Source organism: Phyllobates terribilis, unplaced genomic scaffold (assembly GCF_046119375.1).
Source record: "Phyllobates terribilis strain yellow unplaced genomic scaffold, ASM4611937v1 Scaffold_9__5_contigs__length_417890890, whole genome shotgun sequence".
NCBI classification, from domain to species: Eukaryota; Metazoa; Chordata; class Amphibia; order Anura; family Dendrobatidae; genus Phyllobates; species Phyllobates terribilis.
In genome coordinates this window covers 101502814-101518826 of record NW_027362769.1, presented here as the reverse complement: position 1 = coordinate 101518826, position 16013 = coordinate 101502814, and the positions used below count along the sequence as shown (strand labels likewise).

The 16013-nt window shown below is 42.7% G+C and overlaps 1 protein-coding gene across 50 annotated transcripts in view; it reads right to left on the bottom strand.

Annotated features, from left to right (window-relative positions):
• The window catches only part of TTN (titin), a 282255-nt gene extending 279420 nt beyond the window's left edge, over positions 1-2835 (bottom strand). For all 50 annotated transcript variants that reach the window (XM_073646811.1, XM_073646863.1, XM_073646839.1 and 47 more), the window contains exons 1-2: positions 2622-2835; positions 1568-1671 (exon numbers count right to left, since the gene is read on the bottom strand). In XM_073646811.1, coding sequence (XP_073502912.1) covers positions 1568-1658 — 91 coding nt within the window. In that variant the 5' untranslated portion in view covers positions 1659-1671; positions 2622-2835. The remainder of the gene's footprint in view (positions 1-1567; positions 1672-2621) is intronic.
• Between the last annotated feature and the right edge of the window lie 13178 nt (positions 2836-16013).

The window sequence follows — 16013 nt, the reverse complement described above, 5'->3', positions numbered from 1 at the left end:
GTGATTGGTTGCTATAGGCAACATAGACAGTTCTTTTAGACAGATCCATAAGTCTTCCTCACTGAGATCAACGTTCATTGCATATATATCATACGCAGCAAATTTGTAAAAAATGACAACTAGTGAATACATAATAGTTTAATTCATACTTTATTGACTCGTTATCTGTCAGCCAGCTTTATAAGACAGACCATTGTGTAGTGGCATTGGTGAAGCCTGTGGGCCCCAATGCAAAAATCTCAAAACAGTTCACCCGAATATCACAGTTTGTTATGAGTATTGGTCTTCTCATATGCATCAAAGGGTCCTTTTGGACCACCCTAGGGTGCAACTGCAAACCCTGTGCCCACTATAGATACGCCTCTGCCCGTGTGACCATATATAACAGCCAAAATAAAGTCAGGATCACAAAATAAATCCTGAAATACAAATATGCATACAATAAGAGATAAAGCATGAATAGAAAAATAAGACTGCTATTGATATGTTTCACACACAGTGTTTTTACAAAAAAAACAGCAGGTTTCTTGTGCCATTTTTCATGGTGTTTTCTAGTATTTTAAAATGGCATAAAGATAGATGGCGTGAAGGAGGGCTTAAAAAAAAATCTGAGGCTGATTTGCAAGAGAATCCGATCCTCAGATTTCTCCCCCATCATTGCAGATCCATATATGAACAAGCCTCATTCAATGGGAATGAATTTCCCATTGAAATCAATGGGAGGCAATTTGTGAGTAGATCCCAAAATCTATGTGAGAAAAAAGTCAATTTTAATGTACCCTAAAGATATCATTTCTTTATGGACAAATTTGAGACATTGGCAGAAATAAAAACTATTCATATGTTTTAGGCAGGTGATACGTGGCACCTTTGGCCGTGACACGTGGCCAAAGATCGCTATATGTCGCTGCTAGATTGCGGCACCATACGAGTGAATGGGATCATATTGTGACCTGTGACTGCGACAAGCAAGTCACAAAAAATCCAACCAGATCTGATTTTTTGCTACTTGCCTCTCCCGGTCGTGGCATTGCGCAACCTGTGTCGCGAACAAAGTCGCTTTGTATCCCCTGACTTAGTCTCGATAATTAGTAATTTATTTAGGTTTTACCGTATCATAAATCATAAAAATTATTGATTAAGCAATGCTAACTAATGAGAATATTTTATTGATTATACATAGTTATATTCAGTAAAATATATATATTATAATTATCATATGAGCTGCACTGCAATTAGTTAAAAAAATTATAATATTATAATATTGCATTTTTTTAATTAAAATATAATATAATAAATATGATATATTTATTCATTTATAATATAAATATGTATAATATAATAATATAATAAAATATAATATAATAAATATGATATATTTATTCATTTATAATATAAATATGTATAATATAATAAAATATAATATAATACATATGATATATTTATTCATTTATAATATATATATAATATAATAATATAATAAAATATAATATAATAAATATGATATATTTATTCATTTATAAAATAAAAAATATATATTAATATATTTAAAAAAATAGTTGCTTACCACTAATCTGAGCCTCAAAGGTTGCAGCACTACCCTCCAGTGCCACAACACTTTGTACCGGCTGTAGAAACGTCGGCGCTTGCGAAGCCATTTTTATAGGCACTCTGAAAAAAATAAGAGAAAATACAAAAATTAAATAATTTATTTTTTTATACTTTTTTTTTAACTGTCAGAATAAAATGTTTTTTTTTTACAACCATCAAATGACTTAGTAGCCCAAAGCTGTAGAAAGCACTAATAATTCATAAAGGAAATATTTAATAAATTAATTTTGTATCTGTTTTATTATAAATAATTACATACCAATACTTTACACAAAGCGTTACATGTTAATGCAAAAATATTTTTCCTTTTAAACTAATTGTGGCCCAAGTTGCTAAAGTTATAAAATATTTGGAAAGATGTTTTTAACATTGGAAAATAAAGCAAATTATTTGAATAAAATGTTTTAGAAATAAATGGTAATACAATAATATGCCAAGAAAAAAAGTATTAAATCTATTTATAAATTCTGTATTGTTTAATAAGATGAATTAAAAGAGATCACAAAAGGGCATGTACTAAATTTAGCAAAGGGGGCATGATTGACAGGAGACAAGTGGCCACTGCTGGGATGTTACAGATATGGGAACAGATGATTCCCTTAAAAAGTCATCCGAGCCTAGCTAATTCCTTTAGCGTCTTATCAGAGTTATTCCTGGTACGTGTCTGCCTGTGACTAATACTTTTGAACCTTGTCATTTCATTTAAACGAACCAAAAGTTACAAAATACGGTGTTTATTCTAGATATCTATACTTTGAATATACAAGTTTCAGCACAATACATATTGCTACACATATTACAGCAAGGTAGTCAGATATCTTTTAGCAATATGTACAAATACAGTTAGATACTATGAGTACAATGTTATTTAATTAGGGTATAATTTATCTTAATTTTGTTTAGTGACAGTGCTACATATTATAAAAATATCTAAAAATATCCAAAAACATACATAAATTTTAATTAAAAAGTTTAAGTAGTCCAACTAGTAAAATAAACCGACCACTGACCTGAGATCTTCAGAGTGCCTACAAGGATTGGGACTAAGCCCAAGTGTTGGAAAGCGACGTCTTTATCCCAAAGAAAATTGTTTGACAATCCCAGTGTGTAAATGGTGGACCTCTGTGCCTAGAAAACAAAACTACACAGGGGTTGGCTGTGTGTAGTTTTGTTTTTCTATGCAATCCCTACACCCGAGGCAAGGTTGGGGATGCACTAACTGCTCAGAAGTGCTAACTTGGTGCTTTTACCTTTTATACCCCTGATCTGCTGACAGACCCGCATCATCACTTCATGGGCCCACCCTATTGCTCGGAGATGCTGGGAGAGGGTGGTCAACTCTATGTAATGTCACACCTGTCTCCATGACTGCTGGTGCTAAATTTGTCATTCTGAAATTTGTCTCCACTGAGGAAACCCAACATGTGCGATGTGGGGGAAGTGAGACTGTACAGACTTTGTCTTTAGTATTTCAGTGGATAGCAATAAAAATGTGAGACAAGGAACTATCACTCTTCAAGTCATAAATCGTGACTATGTATAACTCTATAGATTATGAAAAATTATCTCATATATGATATACAGTAATTTCTTTAAAAAATTGCAAAAGTTGCAAAGTCCAATACAGATTTTTCTTTTTCATAATCAACAAAGTGGCCCAAAAGAAGTAGATATACAGTAAAATGTATCACAATAGATTATATTGGAAAAACATGCACGCTGACACACAACAAAAGAAATGTATTTGCATTTTATTAACGTACATTGTTTGTTTATAATAATAAAAATCGATATTTGTTTAACACCGCTTAATCTTGGAAGTGCTCGAAATGTCTTCGATCAACGTTGCAACATTTCGATACCTACTTTTGGGTCATCAAGCCTCATTCAGATATTTGTTTTTAATGTATGTGCTCTATCTGTGTTTTTTCTGTGGGGCTGTTGACTAGGGTGTGCCTCATTCAGATATTTGTTTTTAATGTATGTGCTCTATCTATGTTTTTTCTGTGGGGCTGTTGACTAGGGTGTGCCTCATTCAGATATTTGTTTTTAATGTATGTGCTCTATCTATGTTTTTTCTGTGGGGCTGTTGACTAGGGTGTGCCTCATTCAGATATTTGTTTTTAATGTATGTGCTCTATCTGTGTTTTTTCTGTGGGGCTGTTGACTAGGGTGTGCCTCATTCAGATATTTGTTTTTAATGTATGTGCTCTATCTATGTTTTTTCTGTGGGGCTGTTGACTAGGGTGTGCCTCATTCAGATATTTGTTTTTAATGTATGTGCTCTATCTGTGTTTTTTCTGTGGGGCTGTTGACTAGGGTGTGCTTTTTTGTGGACCGAGCGTCCTGAAAAAAATGTCCGTTTTTGATCATGTCATGAATCTAATTCTCCCATTCAAATCAATGGGTTTGTGAAGAAAAAAATAAAATAAAAAAATAGAAAATGAATGCCATTCATGTGCCATCTGAGCGCTGTTCAATTTTTACTGTTTAATGGGTAGAAGCTATATTGGTTGTTTTTTTTTTGCACACTGATGTAAAAATGGATGCACTGGCCAAAAATGGATGAAACTTGGAGCAGCTCAATGATAAAAAAAAATGGTCCCAATTTCCTTGTATACAAAAAAAATCCTGTGATGTCTGAATGAGGCCTTAGTGATGAAAACTATAAGTTTCATACCCCTTTATAATACACAATGCATACATGTAAATACATTTACATATTAAGATTTAGCATCAATATCCCTCCTACCTCTTGCCCCTCCCCAATTTCGAGCCGAGTTGATTTGGTGATGTGGAGTAGACACTTTGTTGATCTGTGATTTTTTTTCCATTACAACAAAATAGGGTCTTTTATGGGATCAAGGAGTTAAAAACATTTTTTTTACCCTGTAGAGCTCATATAGTTTGATGAGTTCATGTGTTCTGTTATCACGCTTCCTGCACCTTGAGTGACAGCCTGCTCCGCACACATAGGCTACAATCTGTCAGTCAAAATGCAAGGGGAGTGATCACTTACGGTGTAGTAAGCGGTGATTGTTGCAGCCCTACCCATTGCGCCAATGACTGGAAGCGAGCGGCTACAGGAGAATCTAATTTCATTTTCTCCCTATAGCTGCTGTTCCAGTAAACCAGCCTAACATGATTTAAACACTATTTACCTGCAGATCACTACTATATGTTCAGGTAAATAGTATTTTGCAGGTGGCAGGCTGAGTTTAAGTATACGTATGTATTTAAGTTCGTTGTGTTGTGACCGAGTGACGTTTGTTTTCCGACTTTACAAAATGTTATTAGCACCTTGCCATCAACACACAACCTTGTAGATCTTCTCCATCTTTCATCAGTAAGTTCATTACTAGCGCTTGTACAGTGAGGAGCTATTAGCTGCCTTGCAATGTATGTACAAAAATACACCATACGTCAGATATGTCCTTTACCTTGCACATTAGTCAATACAAAGTTGAATGATTATTATTATTATCATTATTTATTATTTATTCCATGGCACTTTACATGTGAAAAAGGGGGTATACACAGCAAAAACAATTACAATAATCTTGAACAATATCACAACGGCAAACTCGTACAGAAGGAGAGAGGACCCTGTCCGCAAGGGCTCACAATCTACAGGGAATGGGTGAGGATACAGTAGGTGAGGGTAGAGCTGGTCGTGCAGCGGTATGGTGGAGCGGTGGTTACTGCCGGTTGTAGGCTTTTCGGAAGAGGTGGGTCTTCAGGTTCCTTTTGAAGGTTTCCAAGGTAGGCGAGAGTCTGATGCTTTGGGGTAGGGCTTTCCAGAGTAGAGGAGATGCATGGGAGAAATCTTGTATGCAATTGTGGGAAGAGAAGATAAAAGGGGAGTAGAGAAGGAGATCTTGTGAGGATCAGAGGCTGTGTGCAGGTATTCCCGGGAGACTAGGTCACAGATATATCGAGAAGACAGGTTGTGGATGACTTTGTATGCCATGATTATGGTTTTGAACTGGAGTCTCTGGCAATGGGGAGCCAGTGAAGTATTTGAGAGAGAGGAGAGGCCGGGGAATAGCAGGGGGACAGGTGGATTAGTCGGGCAACAGAGTTTAGGATAGATTGGAGGGGTGCAAGAGTGTTGGAAGGGAAGCCACAGAACAGGAGGTTGCAGTAGTCGAGGTGGGAGATGATGAGGGCGTGCACTAGTGTTTTTGCAGATTCGTGGTTGAGGAATGTGCGGATCCGGGACATGTTTTAGAGTTGAAGTCAGCAGGAAATGGAAAGGGCTTGGATATGTGGTTTGAAGGAGAGGTTAGAGTCCTGGGTTACCCCAAGGCAGTGAGCTTGTGGGACTGGGAAAAGTGGACAGCCATTGATTTTAATGGATAGGTCAGCTAGGGGAGCTGAGTGAGATGGGGGAAAGATGATGAATTCAGCTTTATCCATATTAAGTTTTAGAAATCTAGCAGAGAAGAAGGATGAGATAGCGGATAGACATTGTGGGATTTTGGTTAGTAAGGAGGTGATATCAGGTCCAGAGAGGTAAATATGTGTGTTGTTAGCATAGAGATGATACTGAAAGCCGTGAGACTCTATGAGCTGTCCCAGGCCGAGGGTGTAGATTGAGAAAAGCAGAGGTTCTAGGACTGAACCTTGGGGGACACCGACAGATAGGGGCAGAGGTGAGGAGGTGGTGTGTGAGTGTGAAAAACTACAATAAAATGCGTCTTATGCAGCCTAGCAAGAACTGTATAATGGAGATATAATACATTTGGGTTAATGTTCTCAATCTTTAAAAAGCAAGAATTTTCTTTATTTGGAAAATAAATTATTAACACCCAGCCAGAGTCAATGTAATTCCAATGGGATCAGCACTAGAGATGAGCGAACTCAAGCTTAAAAGTTTGGAGTTCGTACAGGACAGTTAGGGTCTGGTGCTAAACGCCAAACACAGACTTTTCCTGGAAGTCTGTTGCAATGTTCGGAGTTCCGGGGGAGAGAAATTAACCAGATCCAAAGTTTGGGTCTCCATTGTTTTCAATGGGGTCCGGGTTATGGTTCAAGTTCGGGTACAGTTTTGGTACCCATACTGAGCTTTGGACTACCAGAACCCAAACTTCCACTGGTCCGCTCATCCCTAATCAGCACCTATCTAAAGGACAAGGGACCCATAGTCATGCTTCTGCCAGTGGAGAGGTTTTCAGAATTCTCACACAAAATTAATCGGACTTCATATCCAGTAGATATGTCACAAATGTACGAGACAGGAATGCGCCTTTAAAGGGAACCTGTCACCAGTTTTTCCGTGTCTGAACTAAGACCAGCACTTTAATCAGCACCTGTGCTGCATTACATAAAGGAGTATATAACCCCCTGACTCCCCCCGTATACTCCACAAAAAAATATTGAAATTCTCCCGCGCTCTATATAAATCCTGCCGGTCCGGTCCGATAGGCGTCCTTACTGAAGTGTCTGCCCCTCCTCCCGGCTTCTGATCGCCGTCCTCCTGCTCTGATTGAAGTGGATGACACCTCATGCGTTATCCACATAGCCGGGCGAAATCTCGTGCCTGCGCACTTTGCTCTGCCCTACATGCGCACTTATGTTTTAGGCTCTGCTCGCAGTAGGGCACATGCACACTTATGTTTTAGGCTCTGACTGCAGTAGGGCAGATCAAAGTGCGCAGGCACGAGATTTTGCCCGGCTATGTATTGGACCTGACCGGCAGGATTTACATAGAGCGCGGGAGAGTTTCAATAGGTTTTTGGGAGTATGCAGGTAGAATGAGGGGTTTATATACCCCTTTATGAATGCAGCACAAGCGCAGCTGATTAAGGTCCTAGTCTTAGTTCAGAGATGAAAAAAATGATTACAGGTTCTATTTAATATTGACATTTGTGGCTTTTTACGCATAATAAAAATTGAGGTTTCAATATAAATGGATTTATTGCATTTCTAGTTTTTTAACACAGCTATGACCTGTCTAGAATATGTGACTTTTTTGCAACTTTTATATAGAAATGCATTTATAAATATGTTGTACTTCATGCCAAAAAAAAGTTACCGGTGCTCCCTTTTACTGTCATTTTTACATTTCTGGATGGGAACTAAAAAATAAATGATTAAATGGCATAAACCTTTGATACATTTAACACACACATTTATGATAAATCCCCCATCAGTGTTTTGAAAACAGGCACATTTTTTGCAATGTTTTTCTTGTAGTTTTTTTCCTAAAAAAACACTGTAGCTACATGTTAGTTGTGCAGAGATATGGTTTTGTTTGTTTGTTTAGTTTTTTTATGGCCTTTTTCTCACTTTTGATATGTTACAGTCTTTAGCATTTTTTTCAATATGCAGCATGGTGTTTTTTTCCAGACTTTTTCCCGTAGGCTTCCTTCAAAGTGCCAAGTACACTATCTCTTATTTCAATTGGAGTCATGTAATGGTTCCTGTTCCCTTATCCAAATTTCGTAGTTGAAACCTAGGAATCAATTAATGACTTTTGTTACAGGATACTGACCCACATGGTAGAATATGAGATATGAGTAAAAGAAGGGAGGGGTTTTCAGATCTGTCATCTGGATGAATTTATTTTTAGCTTGTGGAATTATTTTGGGCTCTAATTTAGGATCTGAATGTATATAGTCCACACAGTATATTGGATAGCTATTGCAACATAGTATATTTCTTGTGGAACATAATGTATAGTAACGTGTGTACATATGTGGCATAGAATATCTCTCAGTCAAAGCAGTGGGCTGGTGATCAATTGTCAAAACAGGGCCAAGAGGCAAACAAAACTAGATTATACGAAATATGTTAGATAAGGAATCCTTTGATTCCACTGGGCAACGTACAGCGTTTCCCTTTTTCTTCTCCAAAGTTCATCATTATCTAAATCTAAGAACTAATGAATAGCTGCTTGGACAAAATTAATTTTATATCCAAATTCAATATTTAGTTCTGTAAAGGCACTTTCACTTTGCGCTCAGGCACACTCTCGGTGGCCCTGTTGGGGCATAGGTCTGAACCACGGCACATTTGCTCTGCCGGCACCATTATAGTCTGTGCACCTTAAAGGGAATCTGGATCTCACATCCCAAATTATTTATATGCACATGTAGCTCGTTAAAAAACAAGCCCAGCAATACCATTACAAGGCCAGTCAATGAGAAATCAGCATTTTAATCCACATGCAAATGAGTCTGAGGAACTATTTGTAGATCTGAAGCCTCTGTCACTCCAGCTCTATTCCCAGTCCACCTTTTCCAGCTTGACTGACTACTCCTTTGCCTGAAGTCAAACAGCATAGAGGCTGTCAATCAAGCAGGAGGAGGCAACACTGGGCGGGGAATAGAGCTGGAGTAGCAGAGGCTTCATATTTATAAATAGCTCCTTAGTCTCATTTGCATATCAATGTAAGGTTGTGGACTGCCTTGTCCCTGCCCCTGAAAACAGCTCATGTGACAAGAATAGTGTGCAGTTTTACTGCGTTTTATTGTGCCATGTGGTTTTTAGTAGTGTAATGTAACTAATGTATAGTTTTGTAGGTACTGATGCTGCTGTGTAAATACTGTAAAGGTAATGCCTATTGTGAGTAACATGCATTCAGCTCAGGTGTAAGGAGAGTATAGGGTAAGCTCATGATAACTTCTCCACCTGCACCTCACTCACAGTCCAGCATTTTGTCATGTTCATCCTAATCCACCTTCTCTCAGCACAGCAGCCAATCCTCGGTCCCACAGTTGTGGTCACGTAAAAGATTGTTTCCTCCTACACATGCCAAAGCTAAGAGCTTAAACTTCACCATCTCCAGTCTGTTGGCCACGGAAATGCTGCCTTTCCGCCTGGTGGATACAGACGATTTCCGAAAGCTGATGGCGGTCGCAGTCCCCCAGTACCAGTTGCCCAGTCGCCATTACTTCTCTAAGAAAGCTGTGCCTGCACTTCACCAGCATGTCGCAGACAACATCACCCGTTTCTTGAAAAAATCTATGTCTGACAGGGTGCATTTCACCACTGACACCTGGAAGAGCAAGCATGGGGCCATCTCAGACTGGGCACTGGGTGACTCTGGTGGCTGTGGGGGCCGGCAGGGAATGGGATGCTCCTCAAGTCTTGGAATGTCCAAGGCTTGCGGGACAAGCCTCTGTATCGAACATTTAAACCACTGCTTCTGCCTCCTCCACCTCCTTTAGGGCCTCCACCTGTGCCCTCAACCTCTGCCTTAATGAGACACGCATTCCATCAGTGCATAGAGAATCCCCCACCTCACAGCCAGGGCTCACCACAATCAGGCAGTGTTTAAATTAATCTGCCTTGGAGATCGTAGACACACAGCTCAAGAGTTGTCGACAGCTATCCAGGCCGAGTTTGAGCAATGGCTGTCTCCACTGAACCAGGAGCAAGGGAAGGCTGTATGCGATAATGTGGCACCCTGCTGTTCACAGGTACCACAGGACCCAAAAGGGTGCATGGACGGACTTCTCCACAAGAGGCCCTCATTACATGCAGACACCTCCACCCTTCCACCTCATACCACCAGAGGGAGCCCTGATAGGGATATATATGGAGGGTGAAGCCAGGCAGTTAGTCAGAGAGAGTCCAGAGAGTGTGCTGTCACTGAGAGCAGTGAAGACACAGCACGTCTGCTGCTGAGTTGAGGGCCCCGAGTGTGGCCGGAGGCAAAGAGGAAAGGAGAGAAGAGTTGAGGGGGCAGAGGAGCATCATAGGCTCACCCCAAGACACAAACCGGACACCGGGTCCGCGCCTACAGGGTCCTCTATACCCAGTAGGGACTACTGGCATACCAGGAGGGTTCCAGACCCCTGGTCATCCTGAAGCTACCAGCAATAGCAGGACTAGGAACCACGAAGGCCCGGCTTCCAGGGATAGTGGTTGCCAAAGAAAGGTCCTACTGCCAAGCGGTCAGGTGAGAGAGCAACACAACACAGAAGCTAGGCCAAGTTTCAGGCTGGCCAGAAGCTTAGAGAGAGGGAGACACAGATCAGGAGGCCTTATACCTGCTCACTGGGGAGAAGTCTTGAAGTGCACCCTTCCTAGCAAGTACCCTGGACCATACCTGCCGTTACACCAGTAAAGGTACTGAAGCGAATCCCCTGTGTGAGTGTCCATCATTCCCCCTGACCTGGCCATCTTTCACCTGCATCCTTTCATCAACTCTGCCCCGGGGGTCCGCTCCGCCTGTGGGGAGCAGAAACATCCCAGCTGCCATTTCATCACCCCCGGAGGTCTGTAGCAGCGCCGGTAACCATTACCGGAAACCACAGGTGGTGTCACAAAACAAACTATACACTAAAAACCCCTTTTTCAAGAGAGACCCCAGAGTACGGGCCCGGGAGCCGACTGCCGTGACATCCTAAGCAAGGTAAAAGGCCCGGGTACCGAGTACCCCTATACCCCCCCTGGGTGACACAATAACGGTGCAAATCTGGTGGCAGCCCTACTCCAGGGCAACCTCACACACATGCCTTACGTGGCTCACGTCCTCAACCTGGTGGTCCTTCAAATTCTCCGCCACTATCTCGGCCTGGAAGCACTGCTGCAGAAAGCACGGTTGCTGTGTGCTCACTTCTGTGGTTCGTACCCCGCTGGTCATCGACTACAGAGGTCGCTACAGAGATCTTTCAGCCTATCGATCAACCGGTTGATATGTGATGTGCCGACACGGTGGAATTCCACAATGCACATGTTGCAGCGACTGTTGCAGCAGTGACAAGCCCTGGTGCAGTATCTCATTTTGCATAGCCTGGGCTAATGCAGTACAGACATGGTACAAATCACACTTGTGAAGTGGCCACAGATCAAGGACCTCTGCTCCCTTCTGCACAGTTTTGAAATGGCTACTAAGATGGTTAGCGCTGATGATGCCATCATCAGCATCACAATTCTATTCATCTACATGCAGGAGAACACTTTGAATAGTCTGCGGGAGGAGGTGGTGGTCCCAGAGGAAGAGGGGGGAGCAGAGGAGGATGCGGAAGGGATAACAATATCTCTAAGTTCCAGACTGTTGTCGCACAGGCGGGTGCTGAGGGTGGATTCCAGTGATCGAGGGAGGTCATGGTACCAGACCTTAGTGAAGGTGTAGCAGCCGAGGAACAAATGGAGGAGGATGAGGAGGAAGAAATGATGGGCGCACAACAGTCAGGATACGAGGAGGATAATGATCCCCTCTCTGTTGTCCGTGGTTGACGGAAAGGGATGGAGGAAGCAAGCTTGAGTGTTACCCCACCACCAACACACCATGGACTTGGACCCCATGAAAGAGGCTGACACATGAGCACCTTCTTGCTGCACCATCTGCAACATGATGCCTGTATTGTTAGGATTAGAAATACTGCTGGCTACTGGGTTGCCACTCTGTTAGATGCACGGTACAAGAGTAATTTTGTCAGAGGCTTCCCTCCTGGAAAGGGATGCATGCATGCTGGAGTATCGGAACACACCTGTAGACAATCTTAAGAGTGGTTTTCCCTAAGACATCAATGAGGCACACAGTAGACTTCCAACTCCGGAAAAGTCAAGTCGTCAACGCAAAAACATTAGCACTGCAGCAGTGTAAGTGGCAGAAGCAATTTCTGTGAGTCGTTTCACACATTTTTTAGACCAGTCCGTGCACCAGCAGAACAGAGTACAAGTCTGACATGTAGTGAATGGCTGGAGAGGATGGTGCAGGAGTATCTCAAACTCAATATTAATGCCATCGGGGAGGGTTTAGACCCTTTTGCATTTTGGTCTTCAAAAATGTAAGAGTGGCCTGAGCTCGCTTGTCACGCCGTGGAGGTTTTGTCGTGCCCGGTAGCCAACATTCTCTTAGAGCGTGTCTTCAGCGCTGCTGGTGGTGTGCTGACAGATAAGCGCATTCGGCTGTCCCCTGAAAGAATAGATCTCCTAATTTTCATCAAGATGAAGAAGTCATGGATCTAAAATGACTTTTGCATCCAAGTCCCAGACTGGGCAGACTAGGCGATGGAGTAGTTTTTAGTGTACTGCATTGATCTTGCATTATTGCTGTCTGTGACACCTTTGTTGTGACTTCTGTGCTTGCTGTTCCTACTGATGCTGATGTTACTAACAATTTTTTTGAAATGTGAAGACTCCAAGTTGGGTCTCCATCTGGTTGGTTGCCTGTAGTGGAAGGGGTGTCAGAGACCCATTATACTATTTCTACTCTGGGGAAATTGATGCCACTTTTGTTGTGTCTTCTCCTAATTTTTTGAAATGTGGAGACTCAAAGTTGGGTCTCCATCTGGTGGGTTTCCTGTAGTCAGGGTCGGACTGGGATGTCTGGGACCCACAGGAGGACTTGACCCTAGGAGCCCACCCTACAGCCATATGCAAATACCTGTTAGCCATTATCCCTGTTACAGTGGAGTGTCAACTGTAAAACACAGGCGGCTCCTGCACATCTACTGTGCGCACACTGTAACTGTGATGTACAGTTACGGTAGTTTGCATTAAAGGGTTCTTTGATGAAAACAAGTCATCACCGATCCACAGGTTAGATAGGTGATAACTTATTGATCAGTGGAATCCGAACATTGGAAACCGCACCGATCGGAAGAATGGGGAACTTTTATCCCTGACAGGGCACTTTTATCCCCATTTTAAAATGGAACAGTAGATGGGATGTCTGATCTCAGCTCCATTCATCCTCTGTGGGGGCTTCCAGAAAAAGCCAAGTGCAGCCACTAAGGGAATGAATGGATCAGTGGTCGAGTCAACCATGCCGCTCCTCATTCTGCAGATCGGCTGGGTCCCATCAGTCAGACCCCCACCAATCAATAACTTATCACTTATCCTTTGGCCACGTTCACACGTTCAGTATTTGGTCAGTATTTTACATCAGTATTTGTAAGCCAAAACCAGGAGTGGAACAATCAGAGGAAAAGTAGAATAGAAACTCATCCCCACTTCTGTATTTATCACCCTCTCCTGGTTTTGGCTTACAAATACTGATGTAAAATACTGACCAAATACTGAATGTGTAAACATGGCATTAGGATAGATGATTACTTATTTTTACCATAGCCCCACATGGTCCTCCATACATAATTATAGGCCCCATGTAATGCTGCATATGGTGTATAATGGGCCCCATGTAATGCTGCATACGGTGTATAATGGGCCCCATGTAATGCTGCATGTGGTGTATAATAGGCTCCATGTAATGCTGCATACGGTGTATAATGGGCCCCATATAATGCTGCATACGGTGTATAATGGGCCCCATGTAATGCTGCATACAGTGTATAATGGGCCCCATGTAATGCTGCATACGAGCCCTATATAATGGTGTATAATGGGCCCCATATAATGGTGTAAACGGTTTATAATGGGCCCCATAAAATGCTGCATACAGTTTATAATGGGCCCCATATAATGGTGTACAATGGGCCCCATATAATGGTGTATAATGGGCCCCATATAATGCTGCATATGGTGTATAATGGGCGCCATGTAATGGTGTACAATGAGCCTCATATAATGGTGTTGGTGTACAATGGATCCCATATAATAGTGTACAATGGGCGCCATGTAATGATGCATACATACAAAAAAAGAAAAATCAAATACTCACCTCTCCCGTTCCCTGCAGGTCCAGTATACTCAGCACACCTTCTGACTCTGCAGTGCTCAGAGCAGAGAGTGCACGGTCGTGACGTCACCTCACCCTTTTGCCCTGAAACGTCAGAATCAGAAGACGCTGACGTCACTGAAGCTGCGAGGAATGAGGAGAGGTGTGTATTTGAGGAGGAGGTGGGGGGGAGTTCTCGTTCTCCCTCCCCCGACTCATTGACCCAATAGCGTGCTGGTGTTTCTTCCCCCCGGGGGCCCCAGTACTTGCCTGGGTGTGCCGGGTGGTGACGCTGGCCATAGTCATCGCGGCGGGTCAGGTCTGCGTGCATGCGTGCGCATGCCCCTGCCTCCCGCTCTTTTAAAGGGCCCGTGTTCCAAAAAAATATTTTTTTTCCTCTTCCTCTTCTTCTTTGTCTGGGGCCCACCGGGCATTTCACCGGTACCCCGCCAGGCCAGTCTGACCGTGCCTGTAGTGGAAGGGGTGCCAGAGCCCCATTATACTATTTCTACTCTGGGGAAATTGATGCCACTTTTGTGGTGTCTGGCTGCCCCTAATTTTTAGAAATGTTTGCAATCCAAGTTGGGACTCCTTCATGGGGTTCAGATATATTCAATGAACTGTTTGGCGAACATCGAGAAATTCGCCAATCGTAACCGAACCGAACCTTGAAAGGTTTGCTCAACTCTACTCCTCACCTGGTTGCCGCCACATACACTTGACACCATCTGAACCAAATAAGTTTATGTTGGTCTCATCAGACCACAGGACATGGTTCCAGTAATCTGTGTCCTTGGTCTACTTGTCTTCAACAACTTGTCTTTCTTGTGCATCATCTTTAGAAGAGGTTTTCTTCTGGGACGACAGCCATGCAGACCAATGTGATGCAGTGTGTGGCGTATGGTCTGAGCACTGACAGCACTGACAGGCTGACCTCCCACCCCTTTGACTTCTGTAGCAATGCTGGCAGCTCTCATATGTCTATTTTGAAAAGACAACTTCTGAATAAGACGCTGAGTGTGTTCACTCAACTTCTATGGACGACCATGGAGAAGCCAGTTCTGAGTGGAACTTGTCTTGTTAAACTGCTGTATGGTCTTGGCCACTGTGCTGCACATTAGTTTCAGGGAGTTGGCAATCATCTTAAAGCCTAGGCTATCTTTATGTACAGCAATCATTCTATTTTTCAGATCCTCACAGGGTTCTCAGCCATGAGGTGCCATATTGAACTTCCATTAACCCCTTTACAGCCCATGACGTATTAATACGCGTCAGTGCCCTGGGCTTTAAGAGCCTGACCCATATTAGTACGTAATCGCGATCGCGCGCGCACACAGGCTGTGCGGGCGCGATCGCCGCCGGGTGTCAGCTGATTGTCACAGCTGACACCCGGTACTATGTGCAGGGAGTGGTCCCGCACCGCTCCCAGCACATTAACCCCTGCAATGCTGCGATCGAAGTCGATCGCAGCATTGCAGTGGCAATGGGAGGTGATCGGTATACTCACCTCCTCTTCCGGCCTCCAGGGCTGTCTGTCGCGGCTTCCCGGGTGTTGCCATGACAACCCGATGTCGTCATGACAACATCCGGGTCATCAGACAGCAGTAAGATTGTTTGGACATGCGCAGTGCATCTCCAAACTATCTTCTCCCTGTCCAGCGCTGACTGCCTGCATGGCACAGGGATGGTGCTGCATTCCTGTGCCATGCAGGCGATCAGAATAAAAAAAGTGAAAGTCCCATAGTGGGACAAAGTGAAAAAGTAAAAAAAACTCCCAGAAAGTGAAAAAAAAAAAAAAAAAATTTTTTTGTAAAAATATTAAAAA